Genomic DNA, 19725 nt, shown 5'->3' on the forward strand with positions numbered 1-19725 from the left:
CTTTTCAATTGATAACAAATACTTATTTGTTTTTGATTGAATTATTACAATTTTATGAAGTGCAAATCAATTTTCTTGTGGTAACAACATTTCTGAACGTGATCTACCTTCTGATATCTTCTGTAATCTCGACAACAATTGGGCAAGTTTTTGCTGTCTGTCTGCCAATTCTCCTCTTCCACAAAAATCCACCCGGAATAAGGCCATTACTGAATCAATAATCTGTCAAAATGAGAAAGAATCATAAAAATTATCATTTTTATGCCCAAAATAAAATTATTAAAAAAAAAATAATATAAATGTAAATAATATAAACATATATATCATTCAAACACGGTAGTGTTTGAATATATGGTTAAGTTGCAGGTTTAGTCATTTAGAACAGCTTTAAAGATTTATCACTCACTCATTTTTCGACCAAATTTCAAACAATTATTTTTTCTTTTATTACACCATTTTGAATTTTCAAGTAAATTCATTAAAATTTAAATTTCCGTATTAATTGTATTAATTTTGATATACACTACTAAAAAATATTCTGTTTAGTATTTTTAAAAATTTATTATTTATAATTAATCTATACATATTTACTTAGATAATTAATAACTATAATATGATAATATATGTCTATATATTTATTTAAATTTACATGAAACTAATACAAAATATATGTATTTTATTTACAATTTATCTAAATCATATATCCATATATAATTCATTTTTATTACTATTTTAATGAAATTCATTATTACATAAATTATAATTCTTTTATTGTCATTTAATTATTTTTCATTAAACTTATACAATTTTAATATAAAATTTCCCTTTGTAATATTCTATGATAATTTGTTTAAAAACAGTTACAGGTCAATAATTAACTTTTATATTTAAATGAGTTATTTTCCTTTATCAAACCTAGTTATATTAAACGATTTTTTTTATTATATTGATAAATAATATATTTATTAGTTTTATTCTTATTTAATTATATGTGACCCGATGGGGATCGGGCGATGCCGAGTGATCTTGCTAGTCGACACAAATTCAGAGGAATTCGCACAGCTGAATTCTAATGATGATGATGATGATGGTTTGATGTTGTTTGAACAGAAATGTCTATGGGATTTTGTCAGAGAGAAAAAAAAAACAAATGATAATTGTTTTATCTCATTGCTGTTATATATCTGTTAACAACAAAAAGGTTGTTTTTAAGATATCTAGAGACCTTTAGCTGATTAAAGCTGACAACTTAGAATGGGGGTCAAGGGTAGAGGTCGCCGCCAAGCATTGTTCGACCTAGAATGACTAATCACTCCTAATTGATAATAAGTAAAAACCTCAGTGCAGGTGGGGGTTGAGGTTGGGTAGAGATAAGCTAAGAGGAAGAAAGAAAGGGGTTTGTAACCACTCTCTGAAGGAGAGGTGGGGAAAAAAGGGGTTGGATTTAGAAAAAGGAATTCTAAAAAGAGAAGAGTTGTAGCCAGCAAGCTGAACGGTTGGGCTTGTCAGGCGCTCCCGATTTGGGAGCCCTCAGGGTCTGATGTTATGATGTTAACTAGCTTGTGTTAATGGGAAATCTGTGACTTTACTGGTCTGGTCTTACATCGTTTCACTGCTATAGTCAGTCACCTTAAATTAGACAGTAGCTGTTATGAAGTAATGAAAACAATAAATAGTTTGTTACTGTTATAAACTGGAGTTCTGTTTGTTTGTGGTGAGGACTCTTGATTTTGCAGCAAGCCGCAAGGACCAGCGGAGTGGTTGATGTACCCGGAGACCACCTACACAGGGTAGGAGACGGTTTGATCGAGAGGCAAGCGCCCCTCCATGAAAACACAGTAGGTAAGGACAATCAACAGGCCAACTTGTAACGAGACAAGGTACGATCAAAGGACACCTGCCACATCGGGTGGAATCCGACGAGGTTAAGGATGCCCAGCGTGGTTGTAATGGTGGGAATGCTGCAGGTACCGCCATCGTTATATATATATTATTTATTTCTTAATACAAGTTGTATTATAAACTGATTATTTAAATTAAATATTAACATTTAAAGCATTTCAATACAAATTAATGTATATTTATTAATTTTATTTATCTATAATCTAAGTTAAATTATAATATTCAAATCAATAAGTGTGTATGTTTATTAGTTATCCTTCCATAATTATATTTCATTTACTCTAATTTATTGAATTCAAATATATCTCAATTTTTATTATTTTAATTGTATCCTTATATATTGAAATTAGATCCCATACTGAATTTATTTTATATTTTATTCGTAAATTCTAAAGTAATAATAAAGTATTTGATATCTTTTTAGCTATTCTTTTATATTAATATTATTTAATTGTGATTATTATCGACATATATTTTATTTTAATCTGTCATATATTCATTAATTTGTATACTTTGTTCAATTTGATTTTAATTTTATTTTGATTTATATCCATTAATAAAAATTTTCTATCTTAATTTTAATTTGATCTATTATCGTACCCCCGATGCGCGCACGTTGAATCTACTCAAAACAAAATAATGGCGCGCTGCCTTAACAGTAAAACCCAGTTGCACACATGTGGATGTATAAACATCGTTTCAGCTGCACGTACATTTCCCTTTGCCCACCCATGCAAATTCGGTGGGTCTTAAACAGAACTTCAGTTGTTCATGCAGACGTCACTTAAAGCATCTTACATCATAAGAATGTTATTCTTTTCATCCAATCGGATTACAAGGAAAACAAATTTTTAAAAAATGTTTTTTCTGAAGGCCTCCTTGGAGCCGGTCGGACAAGCATTTTTCGCCCAAACGAGGAGTCAATGTTTTGAACACCAACAACATTGACCTGTCCGCGTTTGGACGTTAAAATCACGCGCGCCCGTCAATTAATTCCTCCACGTGGATATGGACTTGCAACCCTAATGGACCTTTTATTTTTACCCTTTTCTACTCTTCACTAAGTAAGTGGTGAACCTTTTATATTGTTTAATTCTTCGTAAAAAGACTGGTTATTTCTAACCAGGAACTTTCACTTTTCTACATCTTTTCATTCAATCACCTCAGTCGCAAGTAGAGACTTTCAATTAAGAAGAAACTTTCTTATCTTCTCTTTTCATTCATTTACAATCCTTTTAAAAATAAATTTTGTATTTAAGTTATCAATCTGCCTGCAGTCATCTCTGTATTGCTTGTCAACTCTTCATATTTTTATCTTTGTTTCCATTTGTTGCAAGACTGTGGGTGTCAACGTTAGTCCCGCAACGCTATTATATACAGGGTGTCCACAAAGTCTGGCTGCATAATCTACACGGTGCCCACAAAGTCTGGCTCCATAATCTACACGGTGCCTACAAAGTCTGGCTGCATAATGTAGCCAGACTTTGTGGACACCCTGTATTTATAACCTTAGTCCCGCAACACTATTATTTATTTATAACCTTATCAGCTTAATATTTAATTTTATTTACTTAATTACTACTATTTTATTTATTTTATTAATCTATTTGTTTTAATTTAATTATTTTGAAAGTTTTACTCTAAAATTATGGTTTTTATTTGTATTTATTTATTTTCCTATTTCATTTCCATCTGTAATTGTTATATACAAATATTCTTCAATGAATTATTAATAATCATTTCCCAAACTAGTTAAATTGTTTAGTAAAATTTTTATCCCGAGGAAAATCATATTTCCACTTGTATTTGTGTTTTAAAGTAATACACTAATAATATAATAATTCATTATTTTAATTAGTTAAATGGGTATTTAAAATAATATCTGTGATTTAATCTTTATTTTGTTATTATTATAACATAATCTTTTCTATACCTCTAGCCTCCTATTTACCATTTTTGTTTATTTATCATTTTAAATTTTAATACAAATTAATATTTAACATGTTTAAATATTGCAATTAGACTAACAGTTAGAATATTTCATGCTCCACACCCTCAATTCCATATATTAATTTGATAGTTTAATATATTTTAACCTATAATTCCAAAATAAAATTAACGTCTAATTAATAAAAAAAAACAACCCAAAAAGTATACTACCCTATTTCATGTTCAAATTTATTCCATAGATATATCTGATAATAACTAATGTTTTTATTTATTTTTCTATTACCACATTTGCACCAATCATATAATACTTTCTAATTTCAACTAAATAAATGAGTATACTCATCAACACTTTATAATTTAATTCTACTTACGCTTTATTATATTATAATTATTAAAAATTGTCATTACAACACAATATCTAACCTCACACTTTCCTATTTGCTTTTTATTTTATTTATAATTAAAAATTATTTTATTTGCAACGTGTCCAAATATTGTGAGAATATTTAAAGTTCCATGACTTTTATTGCATATACTAATTTAATATTTATATATATAATTTGTCCAAATGGTTACGAAACGATTGTAACACATATGAAAATACACCATATGATGTTTTCATTTTATATTTTGTTGTCTTGATTTTGCAAAAATATTATATGCATGCTCGATTATGAAAACTGATAATCATGAAGCTTAATTAATTGAGTCAATTAATTTTGAATTTGATTTTATTGGTATATAAACATTACTGGAATTTTAATATATTAAAAATTTCAGTTTAAAAAAATATTAATAAGGTAAAACTGCTCCTTCAGGTGAGTTGAAATATACTAATAAACACAAGATGAAATCACATTTTCACCAAAGAACATAGCAATCCAAGACATAAGGTATACATAATGAATATGATTCAAGCAGTGAACAAATTTATGAAAAGAATCAGATGGAGGGTTTACCACTACAACACTAGAAATAAAGAGGAAAAGAACAGTATAACCACACAGAATAAGAATACAGATGGAAATTTTAAAGAAAACAAAAATAAATAAATTACTGCAAAATGCACAAAATTAAAACAAGGATATGCCCACCACAGATACAGTCATTGGAAAGCTTCAAAATTGAGATATTGAACCTTGTGAAAAGTTTAATAGTTAAAAAAAAAAATTAAAAATTGAACCCTAAAATAAAAAAGTATAAATAAGGTATTTAAAAAAATAATTGACAATCCTAACATAATAGTTCCAGCAGATAAGACAATGAACATATACAGTATAAACTTTGAAACATATAATAAACTCATTTTAAGTGAACTAAATAAAAATTATAAAAAAGCAACGGAAGAAGATCTTTATAATATAAACATATTAACATTAAGAATATGTGAGAAAATGAACATTCAAGATAAATTAAGTTTAGAACATATATTTCTAAACTTAATCCACAGTTTTTTTTTTTTGATAGATCATAATCCTGACTTCAACAATAAACCCAGCATAAGATTAATTGCACCATGCGTTTCTGATTTAGGTAATATTAGTAAAAAAAATATTGGATAGAATTATACCCACTTTAAAATCTAAAATTCAGCATAACTTTTGGATTTCTTCTGGGGAGGTGATAGATTGGTTCCAGAAAATTCCTAAATACAAAAACAGTAAATTCATTATGCTTGATATTGACTCATATTATCCATCTATAACACCTGAACTATTTGAGAAAGCAATTAAACTAGCAGAAATTGAAACAGATGTAATTAGATTAGAAACAAGACAAATTATAAAAGTAGCAAGAAGACCATTAAGTAAATATGATAATGAATTATGGATGATGGATTATTTTTAGTTAATTCAAACAAACAAATCATATAAAAAACTAGGAAGAAAATTAAACTATTCTTTAATGAACTTAACTTAGAAATAACACTAGACTGTAATTGTAAATAGTGGATTTTTTTTTATAACCCTGAATCTTAACAACAATACTTATGAACCGTATCACAAACCTGACCAAACACTATTTTATAGCAATTATAAATCTAATCATCCTAAGAGTATGAAGAAGGATATCACAAAATGAGAATATATTCATTAAAAATAAGAATTACTATAATGAAGCTTTAACTAGATCAGGATATCAAGGAAAGATCAAATACATAAACGAGATGGGTAATAAAGATAGTATGATAAACTACACAATATCATATAACATGGTCATGAAAAGAAGAAAAAATGTAAAGAATAAAATGGGGTATAAAACTAATAAGAATGAAATTAAAAAGAGTGAAGAAGCATATAATAGTAATAATGCTATTAAGAATAAGAGAAACACGCAAAAAACAAGTCTAATTTAATCCACCTGTTAGTAAACATACACAAAATAATATCCCTAAAGAATTTTACAAAATAATTAAGTAAAATAATTAATAAGAACACAGTGAAACTTTCATTCTCAATCACTGCCAATCCAAGTAAAACGATAATAAGTTATAATAATGGTAAAATAAACAAAATAGCAAGTAATAATAGGATTGAATCAAGTGAATTGATATATTGATATTGAGAAAAAATGCAACTGTAGAATACCCAATGGATGTCCATTGTAGAGAAATTGCTTAATTTCTGAAATTGTATACAAATGTGAAGTTAAGATGGCTAATAGTAAAAAGTATACGTAGGGGGAACTGAATGTATTTAAGGACCGATATCCAAACCATGTTGCATCATTTAACATTGGACCAAAGAAGGAACCAAATCGGGAAGAGGATAATGGTAGAAATAAGGATAGCACAAAAATAATTATTAAAAATAAGATGATTAAGTTAGAGAACTACGTAGGAATAAAATAGAATTTGAATTAAAGGGTCAATTGTTGATAAAGCTAGAAAATATAAACCGAGTAAATCAAAAAGATGTAATATATGTTTACTTGAGTCATACTATATAGTGAATTTTAAAGAGGAAATTTTAAACAAGAAGTTAGATGTTATACAAAGATGTCTTCATAGAAATAAATCCCTATTATCACACCTAAAACCTGATTAAAATAACATTTTATAATAATAATAATAATAATAATAATAATAATAATAATTAAAAAATCAAGGAATAGGCTGAGAGTGAAATGTTAATATGGTAAGAGAATGTAAAATTTAATACAAAGATTTTAGAAAGGTACAATAAATAAATTAAAAGATCATCAAATTAACATATAGAAACTAAACTGATTACAACCTAAATAAGGAAAATAGAAATATATTTAAATTTAATAATTGTTATTGGTAATAAACTAACATCTGAATAATTTCAATAACACAAGAGGAAATTAAAAAATCGAACATTAAGTAACTGTGAAATATGGAGATGAATACATTATGATGGATTATAATAGATTAAATCAAAAGATAAAGTTGAAGCAGACTAAAGGAGAAATTGAACCTAAATTGATATAAAGAGGATAAGATTAGAACTAAAAGGTTAAAATTAAGCAAACGCAATTAATGAATACCAAAGTCAAAATATTAAAGTAAGAATACATATAATTTTGATGATAAATAGATAAATATTGGAAAAAGAGAGTTATCTCCCTTTCAACATAAAACTATTAGGAAGGATAATGGATAGTAAGGATTAATATTAAAAATATAATACTTAGATAATGATAAGACTCAATAAGTTAAATTTAAAACTTAAATTATTGCCATAAACAGTAAGGAACGAAAATAAATTTTAATTATTAATATAATTCCTTTGTAGGAAATATCGTATGAAGGAAAAAACATTAACTAGTAAATCATAACGTGTAAATAAAATTTATATGAAACTATGACAGATTGAGAAAAGAATAGTTAAACATATAAATAGGAAGTAGAATTTGAAGGTATAGATTAGTATTTGGGAAATAAATTAAGAAAATAAATAAATTAGGAAAAATAATTATAAAATTTTTTAAAAAGATATTAAAAGATTAATTGAATATAAAATAGGGAACTTTAGTTTCATATAAAAAAAGAAATACAAAAGACAATCAAAAAATAAAAAAATTCAAAGACAATCGAAAAATAAAAAAAAACAAAAATAAAATATAACAATTGGTATAGAGGTGAGTTCAACTGCTTAACCTCTTAAAATAGGGATTATGAATGCATTCATATATGTGTAGCAAATGTATTTTGTCATCTGAAAAGTAGCTATTTGGGAATATTTTTAAATGATATCATATTTGAACTTGTACAAATGGTTACAAAACAATTGTAACGCATAAGGAAATACATCATATGATGTTCTCATTTTATATTTGTATTTAATTTTGCGAAAATATTATATTACACATACACACACACATATATATATATATATATATATATATATATATATATATATATATATTACAATGGCTTCCCATCAGTGGAACACGTTATCACAGAACGAATGTGGCTGATATGAAAAAGCTGTAACAAGGAAAATACCCACCTTGATTGGATTTACAATACCTTATAACAGCCGGTAGAAAACAACATTAATACGAGAAACATGAAATAAAAAAATAAAAAAAAGAGAGCTGACCCGTGAAGGTTATGTTACAATATAGGCAAAAAGGAATACTGCATATGTTCGCAAGGGTCTACAGTGTAGTTATTACTGTGAGTAGATTTATCTTTTTTTTCATGTGTTTATGTATGTATGTATGTATGTATGTATATATATATATATATATATATATATATATATATATATATATATATATATATTTTTATTAATGTTGTATATATATATATGTTTAGTTATATATATATATATTTTTTTTTTTTATTATTTCAGGGTAAACAGTTACATATGGTCGCTACAAATAGCTATCTGTTTCAGTCAAAGAGCCTTCCTCAGGTGACCCAGAACCCCTCGATGCTAAAAAGAAAAATCTAACAACCTTGTTGTCTTCATTAGTCCCAACTTCTGAACACATCAAACCTGAATATATATATATATATATATATATATATATATATATATATATATATATATAGTACTTTTATTATTATTGTTGTTATCATTATTATTGTTTATTATTATTGTTACTAATATTATTATCATTATTTTCTTCAATATGTGCGCATCCTAACAAATATGTCAGACGTAGCCTTTGAACATTGAACGACATGCACAAAGCCGAACAAGAGCTGTTTAATTATCAAACGTCTTTTCTTTTCATTGTATTGAGCAGATTTGGGCCTCACATCAGTGAGGAGGGGGGTCTGATACGCGAACAAGCCGTAGAGAGGAAGGCCCTGAAATGGTGTGTATTCTCTCCTGATGACTCAATATTATCTATAAGACGAAATACCCCCTAAAAATGACTATATAAAGTTTACAAAAAAAAAAAGATATGCTATTAAATACCCCCCCCCAAAAAAAAGCACGATCCTATAAAACTTAGATTAGGAAACCCTAGAAAGGCGCTTTATTTCTCTCTTAACATTAACTTTATCCGAAAATAAAACAGCTGATAAACATCAGTATATACAAGCCTATAAGGTAAGCCGTTTCTTTCAAATACAACATCTTCTGTTGTTCGCTTGCTTCATGGCGAGTTTCTACTACTGGTCAGGTAGTATTTTTTATCCTCTTCCTCAATCAACTGACAATCGATCTAGCTCATCAATCAATCTTATCTTTGAGTGACCTTTGGCCTAAATAAGTGATGACTCATTGGTTATAAAATAAAATACTTTTATTTCTAAATATACACACTCATTGTGTTGGAAATTATCAACGGTTTTAATACTGTGAAAAACGTAAGAGTTGTCTCTCTTGAACTGTGTGAAGGATTAGTTCCCTTGCTTTTGATGACGTGCATTTTAAGTGATCTGTATATAAACAAAGAGCTGACCCATTTTCTTTCTCTTCGTGTCGATATTTAAATTAAGATATACGTTCTCTTCTATCTGTATGTTAAACGAAAAACATGGATACATGTTATTTATTTTATTTTTTTTTTTACATCAGTACCTTCTACAGTGTGAATGCTATTTAAAACAAACAAAAGGATGACTTTGTTAATGAACACATCAAAATGATGGTTGAGATATTTGATGATATGCTAGTCATTGGTGATTTAATAAATGAAGAAGACACGTCCAGATTCCTACAATATGTTGGTGACAGCACTTGAAGCTAGTCAAGATATTCCCAAGCGGGAGTTAGTAACTGTTACATGAAGAATCCAAAATCAAAGAAAGGAAAGATAATAATGCTGAATTGAAAGTGATGACATCAAAACACCACGTCAATGTGGAAAAACTGGACACATTAAACGTGATTGTCGACTGCTTGGTGAAGATACTAAAGAGAATTTCAAGCAGAATTATCCGAAAAAGAAAGCATACTTAACTAAGAAAATGCAGGATAATTTAAATGTTGTCTGACTTTTCTTACATAATGCGTTGTCTAAAAATAAATTTACAGACTGAATTGTGGACTCTGGTGCTACATGTCACATGTGTTATGATAGGAAGAAATTTATTAATTTCCAAAAATTGGATGTCGCAGAAAAAATAACTCTTAGTGACAGATTCTCAGTTGAAGCATTAAGAGTCGGAATAACAGAATTGAATGTAAGTGTATCAAAAAAGAAATACCAAAGATGCAGGTTGTATGAAACTGAATACATTCCCAAATTATGTTACAACTTATTAAATGTGTCGAGAGCTACTGAATCTGGAAAGACCTGCATATTTTCTTAGACAGGTTGTAAAATTTTGGATAAACAGAAAATAGTAGCTATAGGTTCAAAAGTTGGAAACATGTACTATTTAAACTGCAATGAAATAAAGGAAGCAGCCCATGCAGCAACTACCTGCTTGCATAGTAACATAAAAGAGGATATAAACTTTTGTGGATCATGTTTTGAGGGAAAACATCATCATTCCTCATTTCCAAAATCTGGTGGAAGCTAAGACACTCAACATCTCAGAATTATACATCACAATGTTTGTGAAAGTGATTTTCAAAATGTGAAAACCAAAATGATAATTGCATGGGAGAAACAGATTTTTACTGATTTATCACCTCAAAATGGAGATGTCAATATCTATGACTGGTTGAGAATGTCGCCATATGGAATGGAAGGCTGAAAGAAAACGTATAGACAAAAAAACGATCAGCAGAAATCTCTCTCAGATAATTGGAGAATGGGAATGCAATGCAAAAAATCTTCTACAAAATTTTGAAGGAAGTTCATCAAGCAAATGTTGAGAATGAAATCGTCGACCAGCTGTTCGAATTGGCTTTGGTCGCTTTGACCGGGGAGAAAGATGACCATCAAAGAGGCGACACCCCTGATCCAAAGCGAGCCAAAGTTGGAAAAAAGACAGAGAAGACCTACAAACTGTTATGTCCAGGTTAAGGCTGAGATAAGGCATTAGTGCAACACCATGCAACCACATTCTTGCCAATGACTCTTGTAAAGTTGAATGTACCCATGACCTTCTCACTGTGAACACTAATAACCCACTGGTGTCAGAGGTGATATTGTCAGAACATTGGCTATCAGAGTACTAAGTACTCTGATAGCCAATGTTCTGACAAAAGGAGTTTGCAGCTGTTTTAAAAATTAGTGTAGAAATTATAATTGTATTTGATAGGCTGTGGATGCAAACCATCATGGCACATTTTTCTTTTCTTAAGATAGAAAGTTGAATTAAATCAAGTGTAACACATTTCGGTATTCATTCAAGACCTGTTATTAGTCAGTGATTAGACAAACTTAATAGTTATTGCCACACAGGTGCCATGGTAATGCTATAGAGAGGTTTGAGAAGGCTGCCTGACCACAGGTGCTTAATGCCCCTATAATGGATTTTCTTAAATTGCTGTGCACATGTAGAATCTTAAAAACTTTTTGTAAAATTTGTAAGTTCATAAGCACAAAGAAACTTTTCAAGGAGTTACAGAGATGTAGATAATGCTTGAGAAAAATATAAAAATAAAAAGGTCTCGAATTGTAAGCAGATAACTTGTGAAGCTCAGAACACTGTTGGGTATTGAAAAACTGACATAAATATCTATTCACATTGAGGGGCAGTGTTGGAAATTATCAATATAGATATACTGTGAAAATTGTAAGAGTTGTCTCTTTTGGATTGTGTGAAGAGTTAGCTCCCTTGCTTTATGCTTTGATGACATGTAGGTAATCTGTATATAAACGGGGACTTAACCTGTTTTCTTTCTCTTCGTGTTGATATGTAAATAAACACAGACGTTCTCTCCTGTCTGTGTGTTAAATAAAAACCATAACTACGTGTTAATTTTTTTTTTTTTGCCGATGTCGGTGCCTTCTACAGTGTTAATCGTATTTACAACAAACCAGGTATGTTTTATTTGATTCTTAATTATAATTAACCATAAATTTGATAACAAATATCAGCATGGTTCAATAATAAAAAAAATATTATTATATATAAATGTAGCTTTCTCATAAGTTCAAAAACCTTAAAATCAAACAAAATTTTTTCAAGTTTAGCATTTTCTCAAAATCTTTGTCTAATACAAAATCCTTACCAGCAGTTTGAATATTCCTTGCTCATCATAGAATTTAGCAGCAACAAAATCCAAGAGTTCATATTGATGTTCACCTGTAAACAATGATAAAGAAATCTAAAATTTTATCTTGTAATATATCAAAACAAAGTAGTTATTAATTTAGAAATGTTTTATTAATCATTTTTGTCCGTTCAAAGATGAACACATTTGGTATTTTTCAAGGCAACCAGAAACATTCTACTTATCACTTGCTGCCTTAAACTAAATAAGTAAAAATTAAATTTCAGAAATATTAATGATTTATGTAATTCATGATTTCATACAACTTGAATTTCATATTTTTCATACTCTAAAACTTGTCGTAATTAAATATTTTATCTTTCTTGATATTACTGTTGTAATTGACTTATTTATATTCAAAAAAGAAAAAAGGGTAATATAAAATTATCGTTTATACTATCTTATATACACATATGCAATATTTTCTTTTTCTCATTATTAATATTGTAATTGTTTTATTTATATTTCAAAACGAAAAAAGGATAAAGTAAAATTACACTCAGCAACATTTTTTTACTTTTTGAATGTTGTCTACATTTTTACAACTGATTTTGAGTATTTTTGCACTGCTGAATCAGGAAATTGCATCTGTTTCTCTCCATTAGGTCAGGTTTTTGTGCTAAGTTGATTTGGAAAAAAAAAATCAGATCTTGTGACAAAATCGATTACATTTTTGTGGCATCACCATCTGATTTTTGTCAACATATACCCTAAATATGTTTTTAAGACAAAAAATGGTTTGCCAACAACAATAATTGATTACCTAATAGAAACATTGATTACTATAAATTGAATGGTGGGCATTAATAAAGGTAAGTATATGTAAATTGCATGTTGTTTCAACATTGTTCAAACTTCAGGGCTTGAACTTCCATTTCTTTGCACTCCTGGAATGCTCAGTGGCAGGGAAGTCTCACTTCATATTCCAACAGTAGTCAGCCATCATGACTGTGTCCCAGCGACCGTTGTATCTAGTCTCCATCTCTTTCCAGTCCTGATGGAATCTCTTCCTCTGCTCTCATCACTCATTGAACATAGGTTCTCAGGAAACTGGTGCATATGTGAAAATAGGTAGTGCATCTTGACGCTAATGTTGCAGCCCAGGTTTCTGAAAAGCAGTCAACATATTATTGACAAGTTCTGTGTAGTTTCTGGCTTTATTCTTTCCAAGAAAGTTCTTCACTGCCAGAATAAATACCTTTCACCATTCCAGTTCACTTTGTTCATTGAGTTTTCAAACTCTGGATCTCTGATGAGCTGCCGGACCTGTGGACTGTGAACCATTAAAGATGCTAGTTTTCAACTTCTCCATGGTCAATCTTGGAAAAGCCTGGTACAAGTAAGTGAAGTAGTGACCATCCTTGTCCAGAGCCTTAGTGAACTGCTTGATTAAGCCGAGCTTGATGTGCAGCAGGGGGAAGAATATTTTGTCTTTGCCAACCAGAGGGTTGTTAATGACGTTCCTTTCTTTGCAAGGTACCAATTCCTCCCACACAGACCAGTCCTTCATGTATGCTGAGCATCAATTTTTGGAAGATTTTGTGGTTTTATAACTTCAAACTGACCCCTTTTAAACATAATCACCCAAAACTATCAGCCATGAATACTTCATGTCATTAAAATAATCATTTCCAATCAAAACATGGCATTTTACCCAACTTCTTCTAACATGCTCCACACATATGTACATGTAAACAAAAATGTAAAAAACATGTGATCATAGCTCAAAACTTGACTTGATTGAGCAAAGCAATGTGATTTTTGGATTCAGCGCATCAAATTCAATGGTAGAGGGCAACACTATACTCATATAGAATAGCTTCACTATGGGTAACCGCAGAGGTTAAAGTCCCGTCAGCATTTTTTTTGCTTAAAGAATTAAGAGATTTAAGGATTTTCAGAACTATCGGTTAAAAATACTATTCATTAGTGTTGCGACAGTTAATCAGAATCGGAGTCAAGGATGGGAAAAATCGGAACTTTTGGAGGTATCGGGATCGGTAAAAGTTGTACCTATTTTCCGATGCCAAAAACGATTCTTTTAATTATGATATTTTTATTTTATTTTTTAAAAACAAATTCTACCATTGCTGCTAGTAATGATAAATATAATATCATATATATATATATATTTATTATTAAATTGTCACTAAAACTAAAATCTATAAATCAAGTGTTTTTATGTTTGAGAAAATATCTTATATTTAACGCTTGTTTTTATGATAATCAGGAAGAATAACAACTTTATAGTTAAATATTTAGAAGTTTATAAAGAATCGGAATCGGGAATTTAGTACGGAATTGGTAATCGTATCGGAATCGGGAAAAATATTAGAGTCGTCGCATCACTATTATTCATCTATCTAATACAAATGTTTTCACATAGAATAGTAAATTCTTCAATAATAATTGGAATATTTAACTCAATTTAACAGCCACTTCTTATTATAAATCACACATAATCTCCATATTTTGAGGATTGTCTAAATTGTGTAAGATAATTCTCAGGATAGTAGCTGTCAGTTGTAGATACACTCACTGTTATGATCGTTTTTTATTTACAGCAAGATTTTCATTTTTACAACCACATTAAAAACATGTGTCTTTAAAAATGTTTAGAAGTGAAAGAATAAATAGTCAATTCAGATCCAATGAGCTTTGTCTCCTGAAACTTACTTGTGTAAGCTCTTGCATATAATACATTATCCAGTACTGCATCTTGGTCCAAGTTGAATCGATCAGCAATTTCTCTGAGGCGATCAGGTCGACTAAATATGCTGTTAAAGAAATACTTTTTAATTTATATATATATATATATATATATATATATATATATATATATATATATATATATATATATCTGTTAGAAGCAGCAGTGGCAGATGTCTTTTTACATGTCAACAAAATCCCCAATCAGCAGTTTCTTTCAGCCAACCAAAGAAGCAAGAATATTCACTGCTGAAAATTTGCGCATACTATAAAAACCCAAACACACAGTTTCTTTCTCTTTTACAATATTTTTCTTCCACAATCAACATATGCATGTCACAATCCAGCCTAAGTCCTTTGGGTCCAAAAGGCAAGTAGCACATGCATGATGAGACATGCGAACTACTAAACATAACAACAGCATATACACACTTAACCAAACTCACTCGTACTGAAGTTTATACATACATTCTCCCACTAATAGAATAGACACACTAATATACACACATATCTACAATGCCTATGCTATTTACACACATGTGAACACGTAGGGAAAAAGCTGAAATAAACATGTGTACTCAATTTCTCTTTACATTTAAAACACTTTCTTTCACCTAGAACGTTTTTGGAAATAGTGAACTCTCATTCTTATGCACTCTTTATTATTCACTGTTAATGTAATGAATATGAATACATCCGGGTTCCTCCACACTGATTGGCAGGTATAATAGCCTATGAGAGACATTTAAAGAGACACTGAAAGCCTAAAGCTTAAGCATATTACCAGCTACGACTATGAACAACTGTTCATTAAGGCGATTTACTCTAACTACCTCAAACAGAAATATCCCTTTCTTGGACATATTAATTGTCTAAAGAAGTTGTTGATAAAAAGTAATTATTTTTGCATGGAGACATTGTTATTCTTTTTTATGATAATGTCATATCTTCAACATTGGTTACTCTCAAGTGTGTTCTCTTCAACATATCATAAGGGAAAATAGAATTTTCATCTGTCAAAACAGATATATAATTAAAAAAGGATACAATGTGTTTTCTGTATCAATAAACACAACTTTTCCTCCAGTGTAGCCATTGGGTCCTGGTAATTGTGCCGCAACTAAACACAAAAAAGCAAAAAAAAAAAACAAATGAAAAACTGACTAAATTACATAATAATAAACTGATTAGTTACAACTTACCAAATAAATGAATTTAAAACTTTATTCTTAAATTATTCTTTTGTAACTTTTAAAAATAAATTGATCCATATTCTAATTGAAATTTTAAGATTTAATGTCTCTTACAGGGCTTTACATTGCAAGTAAAACAGTTTCATTTGCGAGTGATTTTTTCAAATGGCGACTAGAAATAATAAAACACTTATCTTTTTGCGACTGTGTTTTTTCACCAACAATCTTCCAAAGCTCATTGCTGAGTGAAAAATGTCTTTTCAACCTTTATTTTTTCTTTTTAATAAAACAAGTAAAGTCAAATTATTTAAACAACAAAAGTTTAATAGAACAATATAGACTTTTTATTAACCAAAGACCGTTTAAAACATCTCAAGAAATTCAAATGTTTATATTTTCAAGTCTTAACATAGAATTTGATGCATATATAGAATTACACTTATTAAAACAAAAATACAGGAAAATCTTTATGATATATGTACTCATCACAGAACAAAGATGTCATATTCCAGAAATCACATGAGTTTTGCTAGGAACTTTTCTATTTGGCTAGATAATGAAAATCTTTAGTTGTCAAATGTCAACTAAAGATATTGTCCATAGAATCCTGTCTTATTTGTTTATTTTTGCTCACAAAAAATATGTTTCATCTAAAATACATTTCGTGAAGTAATTTTTAATTCTTATTAAATGCAAAAAAAAATGACATGTTATCATAACTTGACCTGATTGACCAAAACCAATGTGATTTTTTGGATTCAGCACATCAGACTTGTCTTAAATCAGGCGAAAAGACACAGACAACAAATTTGTGGTTGACCAGTGTTATAATTTAATCTATCATATATATATATGCAATATTTTCTCTTTCTCATTTTTACTTTTGTTCCTGGGATTTTCATGGATCACTGAGCGCTTGAGGAGAAATCACCTTTGAAATTTCTTCGTTTTTCTTTCTCTTGGAGTTCATACATTGGATATATTGCTCTTTCTTTTTCCATACTCTCTATTGCTCTAAACATTTTCTCACACCCAAGACTATTCTCTATCTCTACAAATCTACTATCAAACCATGTATGGAGTAATATTGCTATATCTGGACTGGTAAATCTCTGTTCCATTTAAGGGTTCTTGATAAGGTTCAGAAACTTATCTGTAATTTGATTGGCCACATCATTTCTTTTTCTCTGCATCTTCTCTCTCACAGACATTATGTGGCTAACAATCATTTTTAGAAATACTATTATGGTATGTGTTCTACAGAATTGTCTGATTTATTCTCTGCTTCCTTTGACTCAGTGGTCTAGTGGTCTTCATCAACTCACTATTTTGATACCTCATTGTAATACAGTTCTGATTTTAGTCAACTAACATACTTCCTAACTTCTAGCATGACTGCTATTGGAAGCGGTGACAAAGCAAATTAATTCCCTTGCTTTTTTTTTTTTATCTCATGCCTATATCTCCCGTGTGTATGTACTATTTTTTATTATGTTTTTCTAATTGTTCTTTTTTTATTTAATAATCATTGAACAGTGTTTTCAATCTTATTTTAATTAAGAATTATTGAAATTAGCTTTATTTTATTTTAAGAATTACTGTAAACACTTTTTTCCTTCATTTTTTAAAGAATAATTAGTGAAATCACTTTTAAAAATCTTTTAAAACTATTTAGGTAATATTATGTATTGGATACATTTTTTTTATGATGTTTAAAATTTTGCTATTTTGATTTCAATAATTATATTTTCATACTTTCATAAATGAAATGTAATAAGTCCCCAGACGTACCTCTCCATCGTACAGTATATCGATACACTAAGGCTGACTGGGATAGCTTCCGTACATTTATATCTGATCTACTTCTGCATTCCATGTTTAAAAAGGATGTGTCCTCTATAGTATTAGACCTGACTGAATGGTTAATTGTAGGTATTGACCATTTCATACCCTCTAAAAAGTTCCAGCAAAAACCTAACAGCCAGCCATGGTTCTCTCCAGAATGTGCTGCTGCCATTGCGCACAGAAATCACTTTTTCCACTGCTTCAAACGTAATAGATGTATGGAAACTAAAGCCATTTTCAGGACTGCCAGCAACCATTGTAAGAAAGTAATAAGGAACGCAAGAGAGTTGTATGCTCAATCTGTTAAGTCCAAAGTAGCTGAGCAGCGGCTTGGTTCCCACCAGTTTTGGCAAATAGTAAACAGAATCCTGAACAGAAGCGTGTGCTCCATCCCAACTATTATCAATGGACCTGAGGTAATCTCGTCAGCATCAGACAAAGCCAAACTCTTTGTCAAGAACTTTGCAGCTAATTCTACCCTTTGCGACCAAGGCCGCCAACCCCAATATTTCCTCCTGTATCAGAAAACACGCTATGTGATATACGTATATCTGTACGTGATGTTGCCAAGCTAATCAAAAACCTTGATTCCAGTAAAGCAACTGGCCCTGACGGTATTCCAATTATAGTACTCAAAAAACTTCAACCTGAACTAGCGCCCATACTTACAAAACTGTTTAAACGTTGTCTTAAGGAGAATAGTTTCCCATCTCCCTGGAAAATCTCATCAGTATGCCCTGTATTTAAGAATTCAGGTGATCGCTCATCCCCCTCTCAGTACAGGCCAATAAGTCTCCTGTGCGTCATGAGTAAGTTGCTAGAATCTGTGTTAAATACAGAAGTAATCAACCATCTCAACAAAAATAACCTTCTTAGTGACACTCAATATGGTTTCCGTTCTGCTAAATCTACAGCAGATGTGCTTACAGTTATATCGCATAGGATTAGCAAATCTCTCAACGGTGGCAATCTTTCTAGGGCAATTGCTCTTGACATATCTAAAGCCTTTGATAGGGTATGGCATAAAGGTTTACTTCATAAGATCTCTAGCTATGGTATAGCTGGAAAAGTCTTCTCAATTATTAAATCATTTCTTTCTGATAGGTTCATAAGAGTAGTAGTTGAGGGGCAAAAATCAGAAGCTCACAGTATTAATGCCGGTGTCCCTCAGGGGTCTATCCTGGGCCCAACTCTTTTCCTGATCTACATTAATGATCTTCCAAATCACATCCTTATATCATTTGTAGACATTTATGCTGACAACACTACCATTTATGGTAGCACATCTAAGACAGTAAACGACCAAGTTCTCTCCAATTCTCTCTCCTCTGATCTTGAGCACGTAGTACAATGGGGAAAGGAGTGGCTGGTTACTTTTAATGCATCTAAAACCAAGCTTCTCTCTTTACATCATCAACATTCTAATCCACATTTGGCATCAATTGAAATGAATGGCTCTCGTCTTCAGGAGGCCTCAAGTTTTGACAGGCTTCTGGGCTTGACCATTACTCCTGATCTTAAATGGA

The 19725-nt window shown here is 30.1% G+C and overlaps 1 protein-coding gene across 3 annotated transcripts in view; it reads right to left on the reverse strand.

The window, feature by feature from the left end:
• Positions 1 to 19725, reverse strand: part of LOC145252702 (meiotic recombination protein DMC1/LIM15 homolog) — a 54412-nt gene that overhangs the window by 10070 nt on the left and 24617 nt on the right. For all 3 annotated transcript variants that reach the window (XM_080112527.1, XM_080112526.1, XM_080112528.1), the window contains 4 exons: positions 16209 to 16281; positions 15129 to 15220; positions 12411 to 12484; positions 108 to 222 (listed from right to left, as the gene is read on the reverse strand). In XM_080112527.1, the coding sequence (XP_079968653.1) occupies positions 108 to 222; positions 12411 to 12484; positions 15129 to 15220; positions 16209 to 16281 (354 nt within the window). The remainder of the gene's footprint in view (positions 1 to 107; positions 223 to 12410; positions 12485 to 15128; positions 15221 to 16208; positions 16282 to 19725) is intronic.

This window comes from Euprymna scolopes, chromosome 29, assembly GCF_053919585.1.
Source record: "Euprymna scolopes isolate OS-2025 chromosome 29, ASM5391958v1, whole genome shotgun sequence".
In the NCBI taxonomy this organism is placed as follows: domain Eukaryota; kingdom Metazoa; phylum Mollusca; class Cephalopoda; order Sepiida; family Sepiolidae; genus Euprymna; species Euprymna scolopes.